Raw genomic sequence first — 22,081 nt, forward strand, 5'->3', positions numbered from 1 at the left:
AGTTTGGGGGACCCGCCCTCCACCAGCCCCCACTAGGAGGGAGCTGTGATCACGTGGCTGAAACTAGGCAATTTCTCTCGGGGCCTGATGAATGGAAGCCACTGTGTGTCTGGGAAATAGTTGGGGGGCGCTGCGGGGGACCTTTCTGACCCCACAGTCTCTTTGGGTGAGATTGGGGAAAGCCAAGGGGAGGTCAGGATGTTCTAAGGGCAGCAGATTCCCCCAATGGGCCTGAGTCCCATTCACAGTCCAGAGATGCGCATAGCCAGCAAGAAAATAAGTTTATTGGAAGACACGCAGGTGGAAATGAAGCCGGGGGTGGTGGTGGTGGTGGTTGAGGGGGTTCCGGGGAGATAGGGCTGGAATGTTGGGGGGCATCTGCCCAGCTGTCCTCAGGAGCTGGAGCATGTAGAGCGCTGCCGGACGGTGCTTGTGGCTGGCTCGGAGCTGCCCAGCGTCTCTGGGGCCACAGCAAGGGTGGTGTTGGGCAGGTTGGCCTCAGTCAGCAGGGCCGCATCTTCCCAGGAGCCAGAGCCTGCGGGGCCGGAGGACCAAGAAAGAACTGAGCCCCCCACACGGGCTGTGCCCTCCCTACCTGCAGCCTCAGGGGCCAGCGCCCCTCACCATCGCTGGCCTCTGGCTCTAGCTCCTCCTCGTGGCCGTTTGGGAGCTGTGGACGCTGTTTCTTCTCCTCCACCGCCTCCCCTGCTGCACCCACAAAGGCAGGCAGAGGTGAGACTGGGAGAGGCCGACAGGCTGAGCTTCCAGGATGGGGGAGGCGGCGGCTTACCTGCTCTTGGGTTCTCTTCTGGACCCTCACCCTCCTCTCCAATGTCCGTTTGCTGAGGGGGCTCCTCCTGGTCTCGGGGTTCTGTATGGCCAGAGTGGGGAGAAGTCAGGGCGAGGGTAGTGATGTCTGGGTATGGCACTTCACCTGTTTTTCTTTCCTTCTTTGACCTCCTTGGTTTGGGGGCCACACCTGGCGGTGCCCAGGGTTTACTCCTGGTTCTGCGCTCAAGAATCACTCCTAGCAGTATCCAGGGGACCAGAGGGGATATTGGGGACTGAACCTGGGTTGGCTGTAAGCCAAGAGAGAGCCTACCCTGTGTGCTATCAATCTGGTTCCTCTCTTTATTATTATTATACATTAATTAGTATTATTATTTGGATCACACCCGGCAGTACTCAGAAATTACTCCTGGCTCTATGCTCAGAAATTGCTCTTGGCAGGCTCGGGAGACCATAAGGGATGCCAGGATTCGAATGCAAGGCAAATGCCCTACCTCCATGCTATCTCTCCGGTCCCTATTATTATTTTTGATTGTTTTGTTTTTGGGTCACACCCGGCAGCTCTCAGGAGTTACTCCTGGCTCTAAAACTCAGAAATCGCTCCTGGCAGGCTCGGGGGACCATATGGGATGCCAGGATTCAAACTACCGTCCATCTGCATGCAAGGCAAATGCCCTACCTCCATGCTATCTTTTCGGCCCCAATTATTATTATTTTTGTTGTTCCTTGTTTGGGGGGGCCACACCTCGCACGCTCAGGGATTACTCCTGGCTCTAGACTCAGTAATCGCTCCTGGCAGGCTAGGTTGGGATCAAACCCAGGTGAGCCACATACAAGGCAAATACCCTACCCACTGTGCTACTGTTCCGGCCCTTCCTATTTTATTGTTCTTTGGCCACACTTGGAGATCTTCAGGTGCTTTCCTCATTCTGTGCTCAGGGGGTCCCCATCTGTGCCAGCCTGCAGCGCTCCTTCAAGCCCCTCCAGGCTTGGCTCCAACTCAGCATGGAAATGCTGGAACCCAACTGGCTGACTGGGAATCCGGGTGCCCCGAACCATTTGTTACCTGTCTGGGGGGCATCCACCTTCTGCCTCACAGCCTTTGTCGAACCGCCCTTCCTCCGGACCTGTGGGTGAGACCCTCCTCAGTGCCGAGGCCTGACCCCCTCACCAGTGCTCGGGGCCCACGGGAGATCGTGGCGGGGGAAGGGGCCGGGGAGGGGAGAAAAAATGGGGGGGTGGTGGTGCCTGGTGACCTGCAAAGAGAAACGGTGTCGGGGCCAGACGCTCCCCCACATCCACTGCATGTAGCTGAAGAGCACGATGACGCTGAGGAAGGTGAAGTTGCTGGCGACACCCACGAAGGCGCAGGTCATGGGGAAATTGTACAGCAGATACCTGGGGCAGAGAGGAGGGACGGGGCGTGAGCGGCAGTGATGGGACAGCCTAGACCTCTGTTCCCCCCCCACACGTGTGCTCTGGCAGGCTTCTGCCTCGACCTCCCCCACCCCCCCCCCCCGCCTGCTGCCCACACCTGAGTCTTCCAGAGTTCAAGGCCCAGCCTCAGAAACTCCCTCCTGAGTCATTCCCACTACTGCTGAGTCACTGGTTCAGGGCGAGTGATCCCTTTGGTTCCTGTCAGCGTTCCCGTTCCCGTTCCCGTTCCTGTTCCTGGGGTGGCTTTCACAAAGACCGTGGGTGGGAGGCAGAAAGCACAGCCGGGAAAGCGCTGATCTTGCACCAGGCCAACTTGGCTTCTTTTCCCGGCATTCCATTGGGTCCCCTGAGCCCCGCCAGGGAGTGGCCCCTGGGCTCAGAGTCCGAAATAAGTTTTGGGGCTGAAGTGATAGCACAGGCAGAAGGGCATTTGTTTTGCACACGGCTGGCCCAGGACCGACCTGGGACTGATCTGGGTTCCATCCCCAGCATCCCATATGGTTCCTGAACTTGTCAGGAGTGTAGAGCCAGGAGTAACCACTGGATGTGGCCCAAATGCCCCCTCCTCAAAAAAGAAGTAAGTTCTCTTGGGGCTGGAGCGGTGGCGCAAGGGGTAAGGTGTCTGTGTTGCCCACGCTAGCCTAGGACAGACCATGGTTTGATCCCCCGATGTCCCATATAGTCCCCCAAGCCAGGGGCAATTTCTGAGCTCAAGCCAGGAGTAACCCCTGAGAGCATCACCAGATGTGGCTCCTGGTAGGCTCGGGGGACCATATAGGATGCCGGGATTTGCATGATCTGTCCTGGGTGGGCTTCGTGCCAGGCTAACACCCTACCGCTGTGCTATCTCTCCGGGCCCCTCCTTTTTTTTCTTTTTGGGCCACAGCCAGTGACGCTCAGGGGTTATTCCTGGCTATGCGCTCAGAAATTGCTCCTGGCTGGCATGCTGGGGGATGGAACTGAGGGCCATCCTAGGTTAGTGCATACAAAGCAAACACGTCCTATCGCTTGCGTCACTGCTCCAAGAAGTTCCGAGTACAGTCAGGAGTGGCCCAAACACGGAAAACCACCAAACAAAAGAGAACTCCCAAGTAGGGCCTGGGAGGGAGTACAGGGATTGGGGTGTTTGCCTTGTACACAGCCAACCCCAGTTCAGTGTGCTGAACACCCCCAGGGATGGTCCCCCCCAAACAAATAGATAGATGGTCAAACAGGAACTCAGTAATTCTGGCCAGTGATGCCCTGTGCCCACTCCTGCAGTGACTTTCAAATCTTCCAGAAAGTTGCCTGGCTGGTATGTGATCAGGGTTAGTTAAGGTCATGCTGCTCATCCAGTCAGCCTGCAGCTGTGCCTGTAATTTGAGCTTGAACCCCAGTAGCACATCTGGTGCTCTCCCCATGGCCCCCAAATCCCAGCACTGCCAGGCATAGTGCCCTAAGCACAGAGTCAGGTGTGGACCCTGAGCTAAGCCAGCTAGAGTGACTCAAGAAGCAAAAAACAAGGGGGCTGGAGTGATAGTACAGTGGGGGAGGGCTCTGGCCTTGCACACAGCCAATCCAGGTTCAATCTCCAGCAATCTATATGGTCCTTCAAACCTGTCAGGCCTGATTTCTGAGTGCAAAGCTAGGAGGAATCTAAAGCACTGCTGGGTGTGGCCCGAACACCCAAAAAGAAACCATCAAAATACAAAAACCAATAAAAGTCAAATTTGGGACCGGAGAGATAGCATGGAAGTAAAATGTTTGCCTTCCATGCAGAAGGTCGGTGGTTCGAATCCCGGCATCCCATTAGGTCCCCTGAGCCTTCCAGGAGCGATTTCTGAGCATAGAGCCAGGAGTAACCCTGAGTGCTGCCAGTGTGACCCAAAAAACAAAAACAAAACAAAACAAAACAAAAAAGTCAAATTCTTTGGAGGCTGGAGAGATAGCATGGAGGTAAGGCATTTGCCTTGCATGCAGAAGGATGGTGGTTCAAATCCCGGCATTCCGTATGGTCCCCCGAGCCTGCCTGGAGTGATTTTTGAGCACAGAGCTAGGAGTGACCTCTGAGCGGTGCCTGGTATGACTCCCCTCAAAACAAACAAACAAAAAAACAAAAGTAAAATTCTTTGTCAGAAGCAACTTGATTCAGAAAACTTACTGTAAATAAAAGAATTTTTGAGGGCCGGGCGGTGGCGCTAAAGGTAAGGTGCCTGCCTTGCCTGCGCTAGCCTCGGACGGACCGCGGTTCGATCCCCCGGCGTCCCATATGGTCCCCCCAAGCCAGGAGCAACTTCTGAGCGCATAGCCAGGAGTAACCCCTGAGCGTCACCGGGTGTGGCCCAAAAACCAAAAAAAAAAAAAAAAAAAAAAGAATTTTTGAGGGGCTGGAGAGATAGCATGGAGGTAAGGCGTTTGCCTTTCATGCAAGAGGTCATCGGTTCGAATCCCAGCGTCCCATATGGTCCCCGTGCCTGCCAGGAGCAATTTCTGAGCATGGAGCCAGGAGTAACCCCTGAGCACTGCCGGGTGTGACCCAAAAACCACAAAAAAAAAAAAAAAAAAAAAAAAAAAAAGAATTTTTGATAACCTTAAAAAAAAAAAACCCGGGGCCGGGTGGTGGCGCTAAAGGTAAGGTGCCTGCCTTGCCTGCGCTAGCCTTGGACGGACCACGGTTCGATCCACCGGTGTCCCATATGGTCCCCCAAGCCAGGAGCAACTTCTGAGCACATAGCCAGAAGTAACCCCTGAGCGTTACCGGGTGTGGCCCAAAAACCAAAAAAAAAAAAAAAAAAAAAAAACCCAACACCAGGGCCAGAGTGATAGCACAGTGGGTAGGACATTTGCCTTGCATGCAGCTGACCAGGTTCAAATTCTGGCATCCTATAAGGTCCCCTGAGCCTAGCAGGAGTGATTCCTAAGCATGGTCCTAAGCACGGCTGGGTGTGCCCCTAAATCGAAAAACCAACCAACACCAAAGGGGAAAAAAAAAAAAGGCAAACTAGAATCAGGTGACATCTGGCCTCTGGGTGGGTGGGTGCCTCACCTGAGCCCCGTGAAGTGTGCGTGGATGCGCAGGAAGGCCCCATACATCTGGACGCGGCGGCTGTGGACCTCGATGATGACGCCAGTGGTCGGCATGTACTGCGGAGAGAGCGGGCGCAGCGTGCTCAGCTGCTGACAATCCCTACCAGTAGGGCTCCAGCCTGGTGGGACCTGCCCTCTGCACCCCCCCATTACCGAATTCTCTCTGTATTCCGGGTACAGTTCCACCTCTATGATCTGCTTCTGCTCTGAAAAGCCCGATAGCAGGAGGCCCGAGAAGACCAGCGTGTCGATCGTTTGCAGCAGGCTCGAGCGGTAATGCAGCATCACCTGTCAGACCGCAAGGGGGAGGAGGCTGGGTGAGGGACCCTTGTAGTCCCAGAGTTACCCCCCCAAAGATGCTTCTTCTTCTTCAAGGGGAGCTCCCTGTACCCCAGTTATATTTCATCCCATAACCATCCCAGTCTTTTTTAAAAATTAAAAATTTTAGCCACTGGGGCCGGAGAGATAGCATGGAGGTAAGGCGTTTGCCTTTCATGCAGGAGGTCATCGGTTCGAATCCTGGCGTCCCATTTGGTCCCCTGTGCCTGCCAGGAGCAATTTCTGAGCCTGGAGCCACCCCTAAGCACTGCTGGGTGTGACTCAAAAACCACAAAAATAAAAGAAAAAATTTTAGCCACACCTGGCTGTGCTCAAGGAATCACTCCTGGTGGTGCTTGGGGGAACCATATGGGATGCCAGATACAGAACCCAGGTTGGCCCTGCCAAGCACCTTGTCTGCTGTACTACTGCTTTGACTCCCCTTCCTTTTTTTTGGGGGGGGAGCACACTCGGCAGCACTCAGGGATTACTCCTGGCTCTTCGCTCAGAAATCGATCCTGGCAGGCTCGGGAAACCACATGAGATGCCAGGAATTGAACTAGTTTCCATCCTTGGTTGGCCATATGCAAGGCAAATGCCCTACCTCTGTACTATCTCTCTGGCTCCATGACTCCCCTTTTTGGTTTTGGGCCATACCTGGCCATGCACAGGGGTTACTCCTGGTTTTGCACTCAGGAATCACCTCCTGGTAGACTTGGGGGACCATATGGGATAACAAGGACCAAACCTGAGTTGGCCATGTGCAAAGTCAACTTGCACTCCTGTCCTAGTGCTCTGGCCCTGGACTCCTTTTGGGCCACACCCAGTGACACTCAGGGATTAGTTACTCCTGGCTATGAACTCAGAAATCGCTCCTGGCTTGGGAGACCATATGGGATGTCGGGGGATTGAACCGTGGTCCGTCTTAGGTTAGCGCATGCAAGGCAGACACCCTACCGCTTGCACCACTCCTCCGGCCCTACCTTGACTCCTCTTTTCTCAGCCCCTGTGTTTGTGGCCTCAGGACTGAAATGTTTCTCCCAAAGCCTTGACCCAGGGAACTCTGCCCTGTGTCCCCCCAGTCCCCGTTCTCCTCCTGCCCACCCTCCCTGGACAGGGCATGAACACTTACAGAGCGTGAAGAAGTGGAGATGATGCGGCCACCTCGGGTGTAGCAGGAAATGGTCACCAGGAACATGCCCAAAGCTTGGTTGACAGGGGACTCTGGCAGCTCGAGCTCTAAGGTCACGCGGTAGGGCTGTCCATACATTAGCACCTGCCCCAGGGAAACCCCGTCTCCTTCTTAAAAAGACTTGGGGGAAAAATTGTACTTTCACCTCCCACCCCTTCACTGCCAGCCCACTTGGTGAGAGTAACAGGCCCCTGTCACCAGTATTCAGGCAGGTGCTGCCCCCTGCTGGCGCCTGGGTCCCTGATTAGCTCTCCCACAGTCAGCGGGCTGTACCGCTGAAGCCCCAAAAATCTAAGGGATGGAACCTAGGAATTCATATACACACACATAGACAGACAGATAGACAGATAGACACAGACACACACACACACACAAGTGTGTGTCCTATGGCTAATTCACATCTCTGTCCCATGTCGGCTCTTTTTAAATATTGCCTCTTTGGGGGACCAGAGTGCCACAACACAGTTGGTAGTGTTTGCCTTGCATGCGGCTGACCCGGGTTCGATCTCCAGCATCCCATATAATCATATGGATATGATCCCTGAGCTTGCCAGAAATTATTTCTGAGCTTGGACCCAGGAATAATCGCTGAATGCTACTGGGTGTAGCCCAACACCGGCCCCAAAATCTTGCCGCTTTGACAAAAGCTATGTGACAGGAACCATAGAAATAGGACAAGTGGGTAGGGCGTTTGCTTTACACACCGCTGACCTGGGTTCCATCCCCAACACTCCCCCTACTGTGTAGAGTCAGGATTGAGTCCTGAGCACCACTGGGTGAGGAGGAAATAAAAAAAAAAATCTGTGTCACATTTCTTTTGCAAAAGTAAGAACCGTCTGAGTGCCAACTGGGCCATCTGTTACTCAGGCCCGCGTCCTCATGAGGCCACCCTCCTGGGCCTCATTTCCATGATTAATGAACCAAGTGCCAGAAGTGCAGACAGTTACTGTCACTCTGGAGTAGCTTTGTTTCATTCTGGGAACCCCCCCCCCCCCAGATGCCGCTGAGTGGGAAGAGGCTTCATTAGGGTTGACTTTCAAGGGTGGGAGATGGGTCAGGAAACAGAGCCCCGCTTTCCCAAGATGATTCCTGTATTCCTCCAATCCTGTGCCCTCAGGGGGATATGTAAGAATTATAAACCCGGGGCACAGTTCAAGGAGCTGAGCTCATGGCTTGCATGTAGGAGGCCAGAGTTTAATCCCTGGCATTATTGCATGGTTCTCTGAGCATTACCAAGTGTGGGCCAAGACGTACCAAAACAAAACCCGGAAGAAATAATCAAACTTCTGTGCTTAACCAAACTGAAAAGTTGGGGGGGGGGGGTTACCTGAAAGTTACTTCTGCTTCTGTGCTCAGGGGTTGTTCCCAGTGGTGTTCAGAGAACCATGTGGTGCCAAGGATTAGATTGAGTGAGATTGAGTATCTCACTTGCAAAGCATGCACTTGACCCAGCGGGAGCCATTTTGCTAGCCCTTTTTGGTTTTGAGGCACTCTTGGCAGTGCTCAGGAATCCCTCTGGGTGTACTTTGAGGGGACAGCCACAGTACTAGGAGCTGAACATGGTCTGCCATGAGCAAGGTGAGCACCCTACTTTTTCCTTGAAAAATACTGTTTAGCTTACAGTGCTTATCTCAAAATGTGGGGCTTAAGTGCCTTAGCTCAAGATGTGGGGCTGGAGCTATAACAGCACAGTGGGGAGGGAATTTGCCTTGCACACAGCCGACCCAGGTTTGATCCCTGGCATCCCATATGGTCCCCCAAGCCTGCCAGGTGTAATTTCTGAGCACCAGGAGTAACCTGAGCGCAGCTGGGTGTAACCCAAAACTGAAAAAAAAAATCCGTGTATGGCCATGAAGTTACTAAAAGCACTTTCTCCTTAGGGCAAGAAGTGGGAAGCACAAACTTCCTTACCTCCTGTACTATCTGATTCTGGTTTTGAGATTTTTTTATTTGTTTGTTTGTTTGTTTTGGGGGCATACCTGGCAGCAATCAGGGGCTATTCCTAACTCTGTGCTCAGAAATCAATCCTTGCAGTCTCAGGGACCATATGGGATGCCTGGAATCGAACCAGGGTCCATTCAGGGTTGGCTGCATGTGACTGCTGTGCTATTGCTCTGGCCCCTATTTATTTTTGATTTTGGGGTCACACTCAGGGGTTATTCCTGGCAGGCATAGAGGACCATATGGGATGCCAGGATTCGAACCACTGTCTGTTCTGGATTGACTGTGTGCAAGGCAAACACCCTACTGCTGTATTATCTCTCTGGTCCCTATTTATTTTTTGATGAGGCAGGGTGGGTCATACCTGGTAATGCTTAGGGGTTAATCCTGGTTCTGCACTCAGGAATTACTTCTTGTGGACCATATGGAATGCCAGGACTGAACCCGGGTTGACCTTGTGCCAGGCAATACGCCCTTGCCACTGTGCTATCGCTTTGGCTCCTAAAGCCTTTTTTTTTTTTTTTTTTTTTTACACATTATACATTTCACTCTAAAAGATAAAAAAAAGTCAGGTGATTCTTTTTGTTTTGGGCCACACCTGGTGATGCTCAGGAGTTACTCCTGGCTATGTGCTCAGAAATCGCCCCTGGGTTGGGGGACCAAATGGGACTCCCAAGATTGAACTGTGGTCCATCCTGGATAAGTCGTGTGAAAGGCAAACACCCTACCTTTGTGCTATTGCTCAGAGCCCAGATTCTTTTTGTTTTTTGTTTTTTTTTGGGCCATGCCTCGAGGTTCTCAGGAATTACTCCTGGCTCTGCACTCAGAAATCACTCCTGGGGCCAGAGAGATAGCATGGAGGTAAGGCATTTGTCTTTCATGCAGAAGGATGGTGGTTCGAATCCCAGTACCCCATATGGTCCCCTATACCTGCCAGTGGCGATTTCTGAGCATAGAGTCAAGAGTAACCCAAGCGCTGCTAGATGTGACCCAAAAACAAACAAACAAAAAAATCACTCCTGGCAGACTTGAGGGATCATATGGGATACTAGGGATCAAACCCAGGTCTATCCCAGTTCAGCTGCGTGCAAGGCAAACGCCCTACCCACTGTGCTATTGCTTTAGCCCCTCGATGGCGAACCTATGGCACGGGTGCCAGCGGTGGCACACAAAGGCCTTGCAGCTGGCACGCAGGAAGGTCCTCGATTAAGATATGCAGTGCGGCGGGAGGCGAGTGTGCCGGTGTCTGCTCTGCAGCTCACCTGGCAACAGGGCCGGACTGGCCATTGGGAGGACCGGGCATTGTGCGGCAGTTTGGGTACTCAAAAAAGGTTAGCCATCACTGCTCTAGCCCCACGAGATTCTGTGTGATTTGGGGTGGGGGGCATAACCAGCATATCCTGCACTCAAGGGTGATTCCTGGTAGTGCTCAGGAGACCATATGGGATGCTGGGAATTGAACCTGGGTCGGCCCCTAGTCATGAGAGATTTTTGGGTCACTCATGGTGGCTCTCAAGGGTTATTCCTGGCACTGTGCTCAGACATTGCTCCTGGAAGGCTCGGGGGACCATATGGGATGTTAGGGATCGTACCAGGGTTCACAGCATGCAAGGCAAATGCCCTTTCCGCTGTGCTATTGCTCCAGTTCCCTAAGTCACAAGATTCTTTTTTTTTTTTTTTTGGGTGGGGGTCACACCCGGCAATGCTCAGGGGTTACTCCTGGCTCTACCCTCAGAAATCGCTCCTGGCAGACTCGGGGGACCATATGGGATGCCAGGAGTTGAACCATTGTCCTTCTGCATGCAAGGCAAATGCCTTATCTCCATGCTATGTCTCCGGCCCAGTCACAAGATTCTTATGAGCAATACCAGTGCTCTAGCCACTGTATTATGGTTCCACTCTGATCTTGGGCTTCCTGGTGTGATCTCAGGGACCTTCTCCATACCTCTTTTCTAGACTCATTTCCAAAGGACAGTTAGATTTCCAGTTTGGTTTTGGGGCCACCTCAGGCAATGCTCAGGGTTTGCTCCAGGGGAGATCATGTGGTACTGGAGATCAAACCTGGGTATCCAGTATGCAAAGCAAGTGCTCAGCATGTTGAGTTCTGAGTGGCCCTAAATTCTTCCTAAATTTGATCGATGGTTGCTTCCAATTACACTGCCAACTCCAACATCGGTAATTGGAAATGCTGCTTATCCAGGGTCAGAGCAATAGTACAATGGGAAAGGTGCTAAATGTGTATATATGGCCAGTCCAGGTTCAATCCCCAGTACCCTAAATCGTCTCCTGAGTATCGCCTAGAATGATTCCTGAACTCAGGGCCAAGAGGAAGCCCAGAGCGACACAAAGTATAACTCAAAAACCAAGATAAGAAAAAAAGAGAGGGGCTGAAGTGGTGGTGCAAGCGGTAGGGCATTTGCCTTGCACACGCTGACCTAGGGCGAACCGTGGTTCAATACCCCAGAGTTCCATATGGCCCCCCAAGCCAGGAGTGATTTCTGAGTGCTCAGGAGTAACCCCTGAGCATCAGGGGTGTGGCCCTCCCCCCAAAAAAAGAAAGAGAGGGGTTAAAAGTAGGAAGAGGGGCCGGAGAAATAGCATGGAGGTAAGGTGTTTGCCTTTCATGCAGAAGGTCAGTGGTTTGAATCCCGGCATCCCATATGATCCCCTGTGCCTGCCAGGGGCGATTTCTGAGCATAGAGCCAGGAGTAACCCCTGAGCACTGCCGGGTATGCCGGGTTCAGGCTCCCCCGCCCCCCCCCCCCCGTCCTCCATATTCCATGGGGGAGATGCATTGGGGAGGAGGGTGGGCAGACATCTGGCTTCCATGTTCCCCTTTGATTCTGGAGGCCAGCTCTTGCCAAGTATGGGGTTTGGGGAGGCACCATGCCGGAGGTCTTCTCCCAAGCCTAGGGAGTGCTGGGAGGCTTGGTGGGCCCCCAGCCATCCCTGTCTTTTTCCCCTGATTCCAGGCTTTCCCTGGATGCCAGCTCAGATGGCCAGAGTAAGTTCAGGTGGACCCTTAGGGGTCCTCAGGCTTCCCCCTGCCCTCCATACTCCATGGGGGAGATGCATGGGGAGGAGGGTGGGCAGACGTCTGGCTTCCCTGTTCCCCTTTGATTCTGGAGGCCAGCTCTTGCCAAGTATGGGGTTTGGGGAGGCCCCATGACGGAGGCCTTCTCCCAAGCCTGGGAAGTGCTGGGAGGCTTGGCAGGTCCCCAGCCGTCCCCCTCTTTCTCCCCTGGATTCCAGGCCTTCCTTGGGCGCCGGTCCAGGTGGACTCTATAGGGGTCATCAGGCTTTCCCCCTACCTCTCCCTACATTAATAGGAATACGCTTTGGGAGGCACTGGTTTATGTTGGGACAGTCACTGGGAATTTTTTTCTCCTTGGTCTCCTATTGATAGTATTGTATGCATATAGTTTATATATGCATAATATCCATCTTGCATTGTGACCTTGATACTACCCTACAAAGCTCATTTCTAATCTTTAACTGCCTCAGTCCCAACCCTTATTTCCCCCCATCTTCCCATGTAGGTGCAGCTCATGACATGAAGCTCACCACATAGAGTGATGAGTGCAGTTAGAGAAATAACTACACTGAAAACTATTATAACAATGTGAATGAATGAGGGAAATAGAAAGCCTGTCTTGAGTACAGGTGTGGGTGGGGTGGGGAGGAGGGAAATCTGGGAAATTGGTGGTGGGAATCCTGCACTGGTGAAGGAGGGTGTTCTTTACATGACGGTAATCATACAACTACAATCATATTTGTAATCACGGTGTTTAAATAAAGATAATTAAAAGAAAGATATTAAAAGTCAAGTTGCATGGTTTAATAAAAATTTGAAAAATTCGAAAAATATTTGAAAAAAATTTGAAAAAAAAGTTGAAAAAAAGAAAATAATTATCAACAAAATGGCAAAATATTATTAAATAAAGTTTATAGTTGTTGAAAAAAAGTAGGAAGAAAGAACGTGGGGAGAGAAGGCAGAAAGGAAAAAAGAAAGAGGGAAGGAAGGAAAGGAAGGAGGGAAGAAAATAAAAGGGAAGGAAAGGAGGGAGGGAAGGATGGAAGGAAGAAGGGAAAGGAGGTAAGAAGGAAGAAAGGAAAAAAGAAGGATAAATGAAAGAGGAAAAGAAGGAGGAAGTAAAGGAAGAAAAGAAGGAAGAAGGGAAGAGAGGAAGGACGAAAGAAGGAAAGAAAAGGACGAAAAAATAAGGAAGGATTGGGGCCGGGCGGTGGCGCTCGAGGTAAGGTGCCTGCCTTACCTGCGCTAGCCTAGGAGACGGACCGAGGTTCGATCCCCCGGCGTCCCATATGGTCCCCCAAGCCAGGAGCGACTTCTGAGCGCATAGTCAGGAGTAACCCCTGAGCGTCACCGGGTGTGGCCCAAAAACCAAAAAAAAAAAAAAAAAAAGGAAGGACAATATAGCTGCTCCTCCAGTCTTCTTTTTTTTGGTTTTTGGTTTTTGGGCCACACCTAGTGATACTCAGGGGTTAATCCTGGCTATGCACTCAGAAATCACTCCTGGCTTGGGGGAACTATATGGGACACTGGGGGATCAAATTGCAGTCCATCCTAGGTTAGCACTTGCAAGGCAAACGCCCTACTTACGCCACAGCTCTGGCCCCATCCTCCAGTCTTTAGAGGATTTTTTTTGTTTTTTGTTTTTTTTGGGCCACACCCGGTAACGCTCAGGGGTTACTCCTGGCTATGTGCTCAGAAGTCGCTCCTGGCTTGGGGGACCATATGGGACACCGGGGGATCGAACCGCGGTCCGTCCAAGGCTAGCGCAGGCAAGGCAAACGCCCTACTTACGCCACAGCTCTGGCCCCATCCTCCAGTCTTTAGAGGATTTTTGGCCCTCATTGAGGCCCCCAGCACTTCCCTGGCATTGGCTGCATTCCAATTCTGCATTTTTTGGGTCTGGTTTCATTTTGCAGCCACACCAGCAGTGCTGAGGGATAGCTCCTGAGGATGCTTGGGGGACCATAAGTTGTGCCTGATATTGAACAGGGGTCATCATCAAAAACCTTTAACTAACCACTGTCCTCTCTCTCCAGTCCCCATCCTGCCTTTTTTGGGCTCCTAGGTTTGTTAACGTCCTGCTGGCATCTGGCCTGTCCTCTGGCACAGTGGCTTTTGTAATGACAGGTTACATAGATTTGCCGACAGTTTCACAATTCTACCTGGCAGCTCTCAGAAGACCTGGGGCTGGAGTGACACCCTCCCAGGTCGCCTGGAGTGGCTGAAGTTAAGATTAAGTTTGCCTGAGTTTAAAACACTCCAGCATGGAGTTTCCCATGTTGGAATCATCTAGGAGGGCCTAGTTCCTGGTTACCCTTCTAAAGAGAAGAAATCACCTTCCATCAGTCAAAGTTTGGGTTTTGGGATTCTTGTTTGTTTTTGGACCATATCTGGTGGCCTCAGGAGTTACTCCTGGCTCTGTGCTCAGAAATTGTTCCTGGCAGGGTTGGGAGACTATGAGGGATGCCAGAGATCGAACCCATGTCTGTTCTGGGTTGGCAGTGTGCAAGGCAAATGCTCTATCGCTGTGCTCTCTCCGGCCCCAGACTCTGAGTTTTCTACCCTATTTTGTTTCTGTTTTTGGGTCCACACCTGGTGGTTCACACTTAGGAATCACTCCTGATGAGCTCAGGAATGCTGGGGATCGAACCCAAGTTGGCCACATGCAAGGCAAATTCCTTGCCCACAGTACTATTTCTTTGGGTTTTGGGTCACACCCGGCAGCGCTCAGGGGTTACTACTGGCTCCAAGCTCAGAAATCGCTCCTGGCAGGCTCGGGGGACCATATGGGATGCTGGGATTCGAACTACCGACCTTCTGCATGCAAGGCAAATGCTTTAACCCCATTATATCTCTCCAGCCCTGTTTTTGTTTTTTTTTTAAATAATTTTTTTGTTTCTTCATTTTGTTTTTGGACCACACCCAGCTGTACTCAAAAATCACCATGTGGGATGCCGGGGATTGAACCTGGGTCAGCAGAGTGCAAAGCAAAAGCCTTACCTGCTGTGCTATCACTCTGGCTTTCCACTGTACTGTTTCTCCAACCCCAAAGACTTTGGTTTTGTACCTATATGCCTTTCTCTGAAGACCTGTGACTCAATACCTGTTCTCCTGGCCTTTCTCAATCCTTCTGATTTCTAGCCACCCATGCTTGACTGAGATCAATACTCACCCTGTCCCGACCACTCTTAGCCAGCGAGACGTTGGCGACAGGGAAGGAACAGAGAAGTGGGGACTCATCTTCACAGTCGGTCCTAAGAGTGAGAAAAGAATGCTCTGGAACTCCCCATGAGTCTGGGTGGTCCCAATAATTGCTTCCTGTCCCTACTCCTTGTCCCAGAGCAGAAACCCTGACACCCCTCTCTCTATTACAGAGAGAAAGCAAGAAAGGAGCCTGGGAATTAAAGGCACCCAAATGGTCCCATTTCTTCCTGCTATTTCTTTTCTTTTTCTCTTTTGTTTTTTGTTTTTGGGTCACACCTGGCAGTGCTCAGAGGTTACTCTGGCTCTACGTTCAGAAATTGTTCCTGGCAGGCTTAGGGGATCATATGGGGTGCCGGGACTTGAACCACCATCCTTCTGCATGTAAGGGAAATGCCCTACCTCCATACTATCTCTCTGGCTCTCAGTTAATTTTTTTCTTCATTCCAGCAGACACTCTTATTTCACTCCTTCCCTTTTTATTTTTTTTTTAGGGGGGGCACACCCAGTGATGCTCAGGGGTTACTCTGGGTTCTACGCTCAGAAATCTTTCCTGGCTTGGGGGACTATTTGGGACGCCGGGAGATTGAACCGTGGTCCATCCTAGGCTAGCTCGGGCAAGGCAGACGCCTTACCGCTTGCACCACTGAACCGGCCCATTCACTCCTTCCCTTTATGTCCTTTGTTTTTTGGTGGCCACACTAGGGATGGTCAGGATTTAGTCCTGGTTCTGTGCTCAGGGATTGCTTCTGGCAGTACTTGGGAGACCATATGGGATGCTAAGGATCGAACCCATGTTAGCTGTGTACAAGGCAAACAAGGCAAATGCCCTACATATTTTATATCACTCCAGACCCTGAACAGCTTTTTTTATTTTTCTGCATTTGGGGCTACTACAGCCTAACAGCAGGGGGGGTCTGCCCAGTAGTGCTTGGGGAGTAGTGGCAGGAGTCCAAGTTGGGGCCCTAGGCTTGCTCCTGACTCTACACTTAGGGATCACATCTGGCGGTGCTCAGGGGTCAATATGGGATACTGAAGACTGCCTATAATGCACAAAGCACCCTACCGGCTGGAATATAGCTTCAGCCCCCAAATAAAACTGTTTTTAAGGTGTTTTGTTTGTTTGTTTTGGGACCACACCCAGCGATGCTCAGAGATTACTCCTAACTGCACTCAGGGATCCTTCCTGATGGGGCTCAGGGCACCTTATGGGGTGCTGGGAATCAAACCCAGGTCAGCTGTGTACTAGGCAAATGTGCTCTTCAACTAGACCATGGCTCCCACCAGTGCTTTTAAGTTTGTCAAGACTTACATCACTGAGGGCAGTTGATAAAAAGGTAGATTTGGGAAGGAGGTTCTCATCCCAAGATGTTCTGAATGTTGTAAACTGAAAAACTGAAGCTCCTTTGTAAAAAATTCCATCAAAAATTGTGGGAAGAATTGCATGTTTGTGTGTGTATGCTACATATTGGTATATGTAAACATTTTTCTTTTTTGTGAGTTTTTTTTTTCATTCTTTGGGGGGAGTGGTATCATCATACCTGGTAGTGCTCAGGATTTACTCCTAGCTCTGCATTCAAGAATAACTCCTGGCAGAACTCAGGTGATCATATTGAGCTAAGGATCAAACCCAGGTGGGCCACATGCTCTGGAGTAAAATTTAGGAAGGACATGTATGTGTGTGTGTGTGTGTGTGTGTGTGTGTGTGTGTGTGTGTGTGTGTTCATGAAGAAAATTTAGGAAGGATGTGTGTGTGTGTGTGTGTGTGTGTGTGTTCATGAAGAAAATCAACAATAAGATCATTGATAATAATGCCCTTATGCTATCATTTTGTTTTGGAATCAAGCCCAGTAGTGCTAGAGGATGCTCCTAGCTCAGTGTTCACTTTCAGAAGATTTCTGGGAACCCTATGGTGCTCAGGGATCAAATCTGGGCTTAAGCAAACTACATCTAGAATCATTGTTGATAAAATTTGGCAGGGGCCCCCCCCCAAAAAAAAAGAATGAACAGAAGGAGCAGGCGAGCAGAGCATTCTGGAAGTTTCTATCCCAGAGTTATCTAGTCTTTCCGTAATCTCCACTGTGAGGCGACATAACTGGGAGTTGGAGACAGTCATATCTGAGCCAGACTGACACTTTCCCGAGCCCCCTATTCCAAAAGGCTAGGTTAGTTCTGAGATGAACCAAGGAGATAGACTGGCACAAATATCTATGGGACACTGAAGTGATACCAAAGCAGGTGAGCACTTGTCTTGCACATGGCCAACCTAGGTTCAATCCTCCCCAGCACCTCACATGGTTCCCCGAGCACTGCTATGCATAATTCCTGAGTGTAGAGGTAGGTGTTATCCCAATACATTATCCAAAAACAAAAAACAAAAAACAAAAAAAAACCCTAAAAAACATACATGGGACCCTGAAAAAGAGAGTTGATACAACCAAGCAGAACCTACCCTAATAAAAACAGGAGAGAAGGGCCAGAGAGATAGCAGGAGGTAAGGTGTTTACCTTTCTTTTTTTGTTTTTGTTTTTGGGTCACACTCGGCGGTGCTCAGGGGTTACTCCTGGCTGTCTGCTCAGAAATAGCTCCTGGAAGGCACGGGGGACCATATGGAACACCGGGATTTGAACTAACCACCTTTGGTCCTGGATCAGCTGCTTGCAAGTAAAGACTGCTGTGCTATCTCTCCGGGCCCAGGTGTTTACCTTTCATGCAGAAGGACAGTGGTTGGAATCCCGGTATCCCATATGGTCCCCTGTGCCTGCCAGGGGCGATTTTCTGAGCATGGAGCCAGGAGTAACCCCTGAGCGCTGCCGGGTGTGACCCAAAAACCAAAAATAAATAAATAAAAAGTAAATAAAAATAAAAACAAGAGGGGGCTGGAGAGATAGCATGGAGGTAAGGCGTTTGCCTTTCATGCAGGAGGTCATCTGTTCGAATCCCAGCGTCCCATATGGTCCCCCGTGCCTGCCAGGAGCAATTTCTGAGCATGGAGCCAGGAATAACCCCTGAGCACTGCCAGGTGTGACCCAAAAACCACAAAAAAAAAAATAAATAAATAAATAAAATAAATAAATAAAAAAAAATAAAAACAAGAGAGAAGTGGGCTTCCTTTCCATCTTGATTTATTTTGGGGGTGCTGAAATGCCACACCCAACAGTTCTCAGCACATATTCCTGGTTCTATGCTCAGGGATCACTCCTAAGAGAGCTTTGGGGCCCCTTGATGGTGGGAAAGATGAAACCGAGGTCAGTTGCATGAATGCAAACACTCAGACCTGCTTTTCCATCATCTCTGCGACCCATTAGCCAGATTTTAGTTTTAGTGAAACAGAACTTTAGAAACTCATTGTGCCTTGGGACCGGGTGGTAGCACAGTGGTAAGGCCTTTGCCTTGCATTCGGCTCAACCAAGATAGACATGGATTTGATCCCCGCCATCCCATAATCTCCTTAGCTAGGAGCGATTTCTGAGTGCAGAACCAGGAGTAAGTAACCCCTGAGCACCGCTGAGTGTGACCCAAAAACCAAAAAAAAAAAGAAAAAAAGAAAGAAAAAAGAAATGAAATGAAATGAAATTCCTTATCCCAACTTGCCTGGGACCTTGGGCCTTGTGAGACAGGGAAAAAAGTCATAAAGACCTGCTGCCCTCCGCTTCCTCTTCTGTAAAGAAGGGTGAAATAGGGTCCCCCCACAACAAGTAATTCTCAGAGGCAATTTCATCCCAACAAGCAATTCTCAGAAGCTTCCTTTCCACTGAAATAGCAGCCCCTGCTTACCTGTAGTAGAAGTTGACGGGACTCAGGTGGCTGACTGTCGGCATGTACGAATAGTAGAAGGAGCCGTAGAGGAACACAGACACCCAGAGCAGGAGGAGGATGGTGCAGAAGAGCACCCCAAACTGCAGCAGCAGCCTGCGGGCTCTGATGGCCAGCACATGGCCTACTTCCTGGGCCCAGAGCAGGGATGGTAAGGGGGGCTCGCTAGCCATGGTGGGGTGTGCGGGAGAGCGGGCACCGAGTTCCGACCTCCCGCTCCTGGCTGCTCTGCCAGCCGGCCGCCACCCCTGGCCATGGGCTGGTGCAGCTGATGGTTCCTGGAAAGAGATGAGAGATGGGGAAAGAAATGGCTGCTTTCCTTGGGGAGGTGGGGACACAGCACGGGGCTCGTTGGACTGGCTTTGCGGAACCAGAGATAACAAGAGACAACCAGGTCTTTGTTCCATGGGGGCCTCTTCCCCAAACTCTTGCACTTCCCGGGCCAGTGGTATCTCTTCCCCTTTACTCCACTGTTCTCTATTCACCCCCTCTCCACAGGTGCCACCACCCAGGTCACCCAGACATTGATTCATTCCAAGTGACACTTAAAGAGGTCCAGCATCTTCAAATTCTCATGGGGTATTGGGTCTGGATTGACTGACAGTCCAGTGGGAAGGGACATTGCCTTGCATGGGTTCAATCCCGGGTACTCCATAAGGTCCCAGAGCCCCCACCAAGAATGATCCCTGAGGGGCCGGAGAGATAGCATGGAAGTAGGGAGTTAGTCTTGCATGCAGGACAGTGGTTTGAATCCCAGCATCCCATTTGGTCCCCCGAGCCTGCCAGGAGCGATTTCTGAGCATAGATCCCTGAGTAGAGAGCTAGGAGTGTCAGTCCTAAGCACCATCAGATGTGGCACCCCCCAAAAAAAAGAGAGAAAAAAAAATCCTTTGGCCAGAGCGATAGCACAGTAGGTGGGGCATTTGCCTCATATGTGGCTGACCAGGGTTTGACATCTGGCATCCCCTGAGCACAGTAAGGAGTCATTTTTTTTTGTTTTTGGGTCACACCCGGCAGTGCTCAGGGGTTCCTCCAGGTTCTACGCTCAGAAATTGCTCCTGGCAGGCTCAGGGGACCACGTGGGATGCTGGAATTTGAACCACCGACCTTCTGCATGCAAGGCGAAGGCCTTACCTCCATGTTATCTCTCCAGCCCCAGGAATCATTTTTGAGCACAGAATCAGGAGTAACCCAAGTAACAGGTGTGGCCTAAAATACCCTATATATATATATATATGGAAATATATAATATACCCAATATATATCCAATATATGATATATATACCCAAATATATACCATAGCCAATATATAATATATACCCAATATATAATATACCCAATATATATCCAATATATAATATACCCAATATATATATGGATATATATCCATACAGGGGGCTTTGACACACACTCGATGGTGAGTGCTTTAACACACTTACACACATGACACAATACACACACACACACACCACGATGATGCTGCGGGATCGTTGCGGGGAAGAGACAGTCCCAAGACAGCCCAAGCCAAGCCAAGTCACACTGGGGAGTTTTCCTCCGTCTCGAGCTCCGCCGGCTCCCCTCTCCGGGCCCGCTGGTCCGGCGGGGCAGTCAACCAACGGCCGTCGCCCACCTCCCGCTCCCGCCTACCCGCAGCGCCAGCACCTGGGAACGAGCCCGCGGGGCCGCCGCAGCTCCGCGGACTCACCAGCCTAGCGCGCTGCCCCGGCAACGGGGAGAAGGAACTTCCGCCAGCTGGGGCCACGCCCCCGCGCGCCGCCTTTATACCCGAGGGGGCGTGGCCTGGTAGAGGGCGTGATCAGTTAGGGTGTGTTGGGCGTGGCCCGAGTCGTCGGGGCGTGGCCTAGGCGAGAGGTCCCGCCCCCTTGCGCTCCTGCACTCGACTCAAGAAGGTCGGTTGGTTGGTTGGTTGGTTATCTGCTGGGTTACCCAGCAAGACCCAAGGGGAGAGGCGCTTTGGGCTAGGCCCAGCGCATGTTATTAGTCATCAGTGTCCCCCGCAGCCCCTCAATCCGTCCTCCCGGGTGGGGTTCACGGCCTTTCACCCACACTTTCACCCTGGTGTCTGAAATAGGGAACTCAACAAATTTGTATGTTCTCAGCTATTTTAGGACCTGCAAGGCCTCCTAGGTAGAGTGCTATGCCCAAGAAAGGTGGGGACCTATGTAGTGCCCCAGGGGGCATTGACTCTGAGATCCTTGGCAAGAGGCTTGGCAAGAGGGACAGCAGCTCAGCTCCACTTTTTTTTTGGTTTTTGGGTCACACCCGGAGGTGCTCAGGGGTTACTTCTGGCTCTGGGCTCAGAAACCACTCCTAGTAGACTCGGGGGGGACCATATGGGAGGATGCTGGGATTCGAACCACCGTCCATCCTGGATCGGCTGTGTACAAGGCAAATGCCCTGCCGCTGTGCTATCTCTTCGGCCCCTCAGCTCCACTTTTGGTCCCTAACTTCCAGGATGCATAACGGAGGTCCTCACAGCCACAAAACTCTCTTGGGGTTCTCCCCCTCAAAAGTGTGTCAGCTAAATTATTTTGTTTATATGCATCCCGAATCAGATCCCCCAAAGGCAAAGGATGCTGTGTAGGGGCACAACTTTGCCTTCCCCATAGTACCGAGTACCAAGCCAGCACACACATGCACCGGATGGAGGTCATCGTCCTGTCTCTTCCCAGCCTGTCCCCCTACCTACCTACCTCTTTGCTGGGTACCTTGGTCTGCTCTCCGTGGACCTCCTTTCCCCTGGCTTCTCTTCTTGGGGCTGCTGCCATTTCTCCCTCGCTGGCCCCTGGAGGTCCCAGTTAAGCGTCACTTGTGGCTAGGACATGAAGAAGCGAATACCTGTGGCTTGTCACATTTTCCTGGGAATGAGGACTCGGAGGGTCCCTGGAAGAGAAGCGCAGATTGAGGTGCTTAGTGCTGTGTCACAGTACAGGGAGGAGGGAGAAGGAGGGGGCCTAGTGCCCAGCTGATGTCAGATTTTCAAATGAGCAGGGTCCCCTCGGGCAGCCAGTCCAGACTCCACTGCAGGGGCTGTCATAGGTCCAGACCACCCCACTGGAAGAGGGGGAGGATGTCCCTGCCTAGACCCTCCAGTTCCTTGCAATTCCTTCAGCCAGGAATGGAAAGCTCTGGGTCCGAGCCTGCTTGCACTGGGGGGATGAAGCAGGGAGTGAGATCATTACAGCAGGACTGTGTGTGGGGGCTGCGGGTACCAGCAATTCTCCCCCACTAGCCTGGCAGTTGGTATGCTCCAGCATCTGAGCATT

At 51.4% G+C, this 22,081-nt stretch overlaps 1 protein-coding gene across 4 annotated transcripts; it reads right to left on the reverse strand.

The window, feature by feature from the left end:
• Positions 1-264: 264 nt before the first annotated feature.
• On the reverse strand, positions 265-22,047 carry BSCL2 (BSCL2 lipid droplet biogenesis associated, seipin). Of its 4 annotated transcripts, XM_049779684.1 has the most exons (12): positions 21,998-22,047; positions 21,509-21,698; positions 18,756-19,072; positions 14,950-15,031; positions 6,743-6,886; positions 5,446-5,580; positions 5,252-5,349; positions 2,046-2,187; positions 1,856-1,916; positions 791-871; positions 625-708; positions 265-535 (listed from the first exon to the last, which is right to left on the reverse strand). In XM_049779684.1, the coding sequence occupies exons 2-12, from the start codon at positions 21,581-21,583 to the stop codon at positions 393-395; spliced, it is 1,362 nt and encodes a 453-aa protein (XP_049635641.1). In that variant the 5' UTR covers positions 21,584-21,698; positions 21,998-22,047; the 3' UTR covers positions 265-392. The 4 variants fall into 4 exon arrangements, with proteins under 4 accessions (XP_049635641.1, XP_049635644.1, XP_049635643.1 ...); XM_049779687.1 differs by lacking the exons at positions 21,509-21,698; positions 21,998-22,047 and adding an exon at positions 20,500-20,529; XM_049779686.1 differs by lacking the exons at positions 21,509-21,698; positions 21,998-22,047 and adding an exon at positions 20,264-20,349.
• Between the last annotated feature and the right edge of the window lie 34 nt (positions 22,048-22,081).

This window comes from Suncus etruscus, chromosome 9 (genome assembly GCF_024139225.1).
Source record: "Suncus etruscus isolate mSunEtr1 chromosome 9, mSunEtr1.pri.cur, whole genome shotgun sequence".
NCBI lineage: Eukaryota > Metazoa > Chordata > Mammalia > Eulipotyphla > Soricidae > Suncus > Suncus etruscus.